This window comes from Bison bison, unplaced genomic scaffold (assembly GCF_000754665.1).
Source record: "Bison bison bison isolate TAMUID 2011002044 unplaced genomic scaffold, Bison_UMD1.0 scf7180017864535, whole genome shotgun sequence".
In the NCBI taxonomy this organism is placed as follows: domain Eukaryota; kingdom Metazoa; phylum Chordata; class Mammalia; order Artiodactyla; family Bovidae; genus Bison; species Bison bison.
The window spans coordinates 687,925-694,696 of record NW_011495084.1 but is presented as its reverse complement, the minus strand read 5'-3'; the positions used below and the strand labels follow the sequence as shown (position 1 = coordinate 694,696).

The 6,772-nt window shown below is 38.1% G+C and overlaps 1 protein-coding gene across 1 annotated transcript in view; it reads left to right on the top strand.

Moving 5' to 3' along the window:
• The window catches only part of PAWR (PRKC, apoptosis, WT1, regulator), a 133,072-nt gene that overhangs the window by 119,121 nt on the left and 7,179 nt on the right, over positions 1–6,772 (top strand). The window contains exons 6-7 of the mRNA XM_010832075.1: positions 3,337–3,487; positions 5,799–5,903. Coding sequence (XP_010830377.1) covers positions 3,337–3,487; positions 5,799–5,903 — 256 coding nt within the window. The remainder of the gene's footprint in view (positions 1–3,336; positions 3,488–5,798; positions 5,904–6,772) is intronic.

The window sequence follows — 6,772 nt, the reverse complement described above, 5'->3', positions numbered from 1 at the left end:
CTTCATTCTAATCCCAAAGAAAGGCAGTGCCAAAGAACACTCAAACTACCGCACAGTTGTGCTCATTTCTCATGCTAGCAAAGTAATGCTGAAAATTCTCCAAGCCAGGCTTCAATAGTACGTGAACCAAGAACTTCAGATGATCAAGCTGGATTTCGAAAAGGTAGAGGAACCAGAGATCAAATTGCCAACATCCCATCATAGAAGAAGCAAGAGAATTCCAGAAAAACATCTACTTCTGCTTCATTGACTATGCTAAAGCCTTTGACTCTGTGGATCACAACCAACTGTGGAAATTTCTGAAAGAGATGGGAATACCAGACCACCTGACCTGCCTCTTGAGAAACCTGTATGCAGGTCAGGAAGCAACAGTTGGAACTGGACATGGAACAACAGACTGGTTCCAATTAGGAAAAGGAGTCCGTCAAGGCTGTATATTGTCACCCTGCTTATTTAACTTATATACAGAGTACATCATGCAAAATGTCGGGCTGGATGAAGCTCAAGCTGGAATGAAGATAGCTAGGATAAATGTCAATAACCTCAGATACGCAGATAACACCACCATTATGACCGAAATCGAAGAGGAACTAAAGAGCCTCTTGATAAAAGTGAAAGAGGAGAATGAAGAAGTTGGCCTAAAACTCAACATTCAGAAAACAAAGATCATGGCATCTGGTCCCATCAGTTCATGACAAATAGATGGGGAAACAATGGGAACAGTGACGGACTTATTTTCTTGGGCTTCAGAATCACTGCAGATGGTGACTTCAGCCGTGAAATTAAAAGACATTTGCTCCTTGGAAGGAAAGCTATGACAAATTTAGACAGCATATCAAAAAGCAGAGACATCACTTTGCCAACAAAGGTCCGTTAGTTAAATCTATGATTTTTCCAGTAGTCACATATGGATGGGAGAGTTGGACCATAAAGAAGGCTGAGCGCTGAAGAATTGATGCTTTTGAACTGTGGTGTTGGAGAAGACTTTTGAGAGTCCCTTGGACAGCAAGGAGATCAAACCAGTCAATCCTAAAGGAAATCAACCCTGAATATTCATTGGAAGAACTGATGCTGAAGCTGAAGCTCCAGTACTTTGGCCACCTGACGTGAAGAGCCAACTCATTAGAAAAGACCCTAATGCTGGGAAAGATTGAAGGCAGGAGGAGTAGACGACAGAGGATGAGATGGTTGGATGACATCATTGACTAAATGGACATGAGTTTGAGCAAGCTCTGGGAGTTGGTGAAGGACAGGGAAGTCTGGCGTGCCACAGTCCATGGGATTGCAAAGAGTCAGACACGACTGAGCAACTGAACAACTAGAAATATTTCAATTTTAAAAGAGGAAACTAGTTTGATCCCCAGCCTTTTAAATATGTGTATGAGACTTATTTGTCTGATAGCATCATTCTTTAAAAAAAAAAAATGATATTAATTAGCCTTTTGTGCAAGAAAGAAATGCCATATTTTTAGTGTTACATAAAGACAAAGAAAAAAAATGAAAGTTAGAAATTTGGGGGGGAAAGATTTTTCAAATTGTTATGGTTCATTCTCCAATACATCAGTAAGTAAGTGATGATTTTAGTATTGCACATTTGCAAAATGTTATAATCCATTACCTTACAAATTTGATAAGATACACTTTGAATTTTATTTTCCATCAAAAGAAAACCCTTGCATAGGGAGTTAATGGATCAGAATTCTATTATTTTCATCAAAAATTGTCTCAGATTTAGCAATAATTTTGATAGATAAATGATTAGAACTGGCTACCAGTAAAGGATTGGGGACAAATTTTGAAAAGTGTCATTTTCTGCATAGTGGATAATAATGAGTATCCTGAGCTTGCTCAAATCGCTTTGAAGTCTCTTCTGGTCAGTATACATTGGTGAAACTAATTTTTCTATTGTGAATGCTATTAAATCATAGAGGTAGTTTAGATATACTTTACCCTTTGTGATCAGCATTGTCATCAGTCTAAGCTAGAGTAGGTTGATGAGCAAGAATGATTCTAGTCTCCACGAAAGCCCCCAGGAAGCTCTGCCTCCCAGTGTTTTTACCGTATGTAATCCTTTCCCACATCCCACGCAGGGCTGACGTGGTAGTGTGTCACTTGTGAGCTTCGGTCACAAGAGACTGCAGTGTGTCTTGGTGGTTGTGTCACTTTGTCTCTGGAAGCAGCTGTCTTGTGAACAGCCCAGTAGAGAAGCCCACATACTGAGTAACTGAGGCTTTTGACCAGTTGCCGGTTTGAAACTGAGGCGTTTTGCCATCAGTCCTGTGAATGAGCTTACAGCCAAATTCTCCTCCAGACCAGGCAAGCCTTCAGATGACTGTAGTCCTGACCAACGTCTTGACTAAAACCTCATAAGAGACCCTGAAATATAAACACCCAGCTAATGTGCTTCCAGATTCCTGACCAACAGAAGCTGTCAAATAATTGTGTTGTTTCAAGCCACTAAATTTTGGCATAATTTTTTATGCAGTAATAGATAACTAATGCAAAAAAATAAGAAGGAAGCTTATTATATTAAAGACTTACATACTATTAGTTCAGAGTATGAATTGCTGTTTAATATGAAGAATTGCTATTTCACTGATAAATTTTGGTTAAATAATTAAGAATTACAAAATGACAGAAGTTGCCAGTTTGACAGCTGTTTTTAAATAATAATTGCCTATATGCATACTTCCAATGATGATGACTCATTTTCATGTAATTCTTTTTCTTGTTTATCCTATTACTGAAATATAATTTTACGGGTCTGAATCTATTGCAACATTTAGGCATACATTTTGTATGATGTTTTTCACTTTTATCTTTCCAATTCAATTCTACTTGATCTTACTAAAATATTGGCCCATGATGTAATGGAATTTAAAAATAAAAGGAGAAAGAAAGTAGTTCTTCACTACTTCACACATTTCTACTAGTCTACATTAGGTCCCCTCTCGTAGTTCTCAGAGTACCTTACGCTTAACCTTACTGTGATGGTTGTCTTGGTTTATTGTCATTGATCGTGTTCTTGTTACACGGGAAGTTCTGTGAAAGTCACAGTCCATGTCTGTGCTTCCTGTTCCACCCTCAGTGCTCAAAACAATGTCTGCTACTTAGCAGCTTCTCAGTAGATAGATTAGTCAAAAGAATTAATTTTTTTGTATTTTTATTATATTGAAATAATGATTAACTTCTATAATTATAAATAATTTGGCTATCATAATCATGTGTCCTCAGGGGAATGGTAATTGTTTATGGTAAATAGAAAATACTCTTTGCACTCTTCCTGCTGAATATGAGGTATCTTTAAAAAAATGTGTATCTTTTTAATTTCCATAGCACAACCACCGCCTCTGAAGAAGATGTCTCAAGTAGATTTCCCCGAACAGATAGAAGTGGATTCAGCAGGTATAACAGGGATGCAAATGCTTCAGGTAATTTGGTCTCAAGTAGCAGCACATTGGAAAAGAAAATTGAAGATCTTGAAAAGGTATGAATTACAAATTATTTAAGATCTATGAAATTAATATACCATTAGGATTCCTTTTTCACTTTCATAGCAGCTGAGAGAGAAAAATTGAAATGTGTAAGGATGAGGCAGTACCAGGAAAGGGAAGAAAATGAGGGGCATGATGGGAGATACTGTTAGTGTTCATTGGTACTTGTACGTGTAGTCAAACAGCAGCTTTGAATCAGTCTTAATTAGATATTCCCTAGATGCATAGTGGCTAAGCATTTTCTGATTTCTTAGTGCTGTTCTATCCAGTTCTGTTGATGTTAAAACTTTTAGAAATGGAGTCAGTTCTTGAATTGCTTAGTATTTAATGGCTCCTCTCATTCTGCCAAGAGTTGTCTTTAATACTAATATATTGAACACAGTCTTCACCTTTGAAACGGTTGGAAGCATATGCTAGCAGTGTGTACCACTGTGTGTTTATTATTACATACTCTATTCAGTTTGTAGACTTTCCTCTATGTTCTGAGTTAGAGCCTAGAGCCGCTGTGATGTCTGCAACGATTTTAAGAGTAAACCTGTTTAAGAGTATCTTTGTGGCTCAGACAGTAAAGAATCGGCCTGCAATGAAGGAACTGTGGATTTCATCCCTGGGTCAGGAAGGTCCACGCTGGAGAAGGGAATGGCTACCCAGTCCAGTATTCTTGCCTGGAGAATTCAATGGACAGAGGAGCCTGACGGGCCACAGTCCATGGAGTCATCAAGAGTCGGACATGACTGAGTGACTAACACTTGAGAACATGTCAAATGAATATTGGCGTTAATTTATTAACCATGGGTTCTCAAGTTTGTTCTGTAGACATTCAATCCCTAAAATTAATAATGGTGCTGAATTACTTTCTGATTGTTCAAAGCATATCTTGTTGAATTGAAATTATTCCTTGTAAGATAAAAGTTGCTTTAAGTAGAGATTGAATTTTACTCTTTTTTATAACATTATGATTATTTTTAGTTCACATTTGAACTTTAACACTAGTTTCTGTGAGTTTAAATTGAAAAACTTTAAGGGATATATAGTATACTAGTTTTCAAGTCTGTGCATGCTCAGTCGCTCAGTTGTATCTGACTGTAACCCTTTCAACTGCTTCTCCGTCCTTGGGTTTGTTAGGCAAGAATACTGCAATGGGTTGCCATTTTCTCCTCCAGGGGATCTTCCTGACCCAGGGATTGAACCTGCATCTCCTGCATTGCATGCAGATTCTTTACCTCCGAGCCATCTGGGAAGTCTTAATAGTTTTCAAGGGGGTTCATCAAAAAAGGCTTTTAAAGTTCACAGAAGTTTGGACTGAGTTGTTGGCAGCAGCAGATTAATGAGACTGTCTGACTGCTTTCCTCTGAGGTCATAAGAAAGAAGCCAAATTCTGGCTGAGACTTTTTCAGTTCGGCTTCACTTTTGCTTCTCAGATGGCTGACCCAGCCTAAAGTCCTGGATTCTAAGCAAGATTTCTCTGAAAAAGGTGTTGCATTGTTTCTTTTTGTTTGTTTGTTTTGGTTTTGGCTGTACACGGCTTGGTGGATCTCAATTTCCCCAACCAGGGATCAGACCCACACTCCCTGCAGTTAGAAGTGTAGAGTCTTAACTACTGGATGGCTGGGGAAGTCACTGCATTGTTTAAGGGGGAAAAAGTTTAAAAGCTAATATCATTTTCAGCTCCTTCATTTTACCCATTTGTCAATTAACTGGCAGAGCCAAAAGTAAAATGGAGGATCACTATTTTTCTGTTTTCCACAGAGCAATCTCCTTATCTTAAACTGTGTTTTGAACAAAAGTTTTGAGTTTCCTTCAACAGGGTATTAGTCATTTAATATTAAGAGATACTAAAGAGCTAAAGTCATTGTGCTTAATTGCTCAGCCATGTCTGACTCTTTGCAACCCTATGGACTGTAGCCCGCCAGGCTCATCTGTCCATGGGGATTCTCCAGGCAAGAAGACTGGAGTGGGTTGCCATGCCCTTAGCTGAGGGATCTTCCCAACCCAGGTCCCTGCATTGTAGGCAGATCATTTACCATCTGAGCCACCAGGGAAGCCCATTTGAGTATTGGTATTTGTTAAAAACTTGGGTAAACATTGATTTAATCAGAAGTATATTTTACAATCCTGTTTCCTCTCATTCCCTGGTTCTTTTCTGTGGGATGGGTTCCTCCTTCCCTCCCCAAGTGACTTAAGAAAGTCACTGGAAATTTTCATATATCTAAGGTACTTCACCAGATTTAGTGGATGTGTTCTATTTAAGATTAGAAACAACTTGTTACTTCTCAGTTAATACTTTGTAATTTTATGTACCAGGAGGTGGTAAGAGAGAGGCAAGAAAACTTAAGACTTGTGAGACTAATGCAAGATAAAGAAGAAATGATTGGAAAACTCAAAGAAGAAATTGATTTGTTAAATAGAGTGAGTACTCACATATTTCATTTTAATGGTTTTGTTTTTTCCTCTCAATTGGATGAAAATACAGAAATATGAAGAAGTAATTTTATTTAATAATGTGAACTGAATAGTTCATTCCTTTGTTAATGTCACAGTAATTTGTGGTCGTCAGGACTGTCATTTCATTCCATAAACTGATTCTTGTGGCCAATTATCAGTTGTATTTATATTATTCTTCTGGGAATGGACCAGTGAATGGATTTGTTTTGTGTTTTGTTGGAGTCTGGATGTAAGAGGCAGCTTGGTCAGCACCACACATAACATGTACAACAGTACTGGCAGAGTTGCCTCAAAGAAGAACTGAAATTGCTCTTTCTTGCTATAAGAAACGCCACGTGTCTCTGTTTTTGTGGTATTTTGACCACTTTTGCCTGCCCCAGTTATACGTATTCATCCCCCGTTTTAGGTTTAGCCTTACTCCAAGTTCTCTATTACTACTAGTCACAACACTTTTTCCCTTTCAGCCCTAGTATTTACTTCCTGCTTAAGAAGTAGGTATTAATGCTAGGCCATACTTAAGTAATGGTTATGAGAAGTGATTTCGTAGTTTTCCTATTTTGAAGGCTTTACATAAGATGGAGGAAAGAAATTTGTTTCAGGGGAAAAAGGAACAAATTCTTAATCCAGTCTTAACTCTAATTCTAAAAGCAGAGAAAATAGAAAGCTGCATTATGTGCAGACTCATTCTAATACAGCTCCATGGATTAACTGTAGGGTGTACAGGAGGACACTGAAACTCAGGCCGGGTATAGGAATTGCATAGTTATATGCTGAGCCAGTAATTGACCTTCAGGTATTCAATAGTGTTAATTTTAAGTAAGCTCTTTCATTCT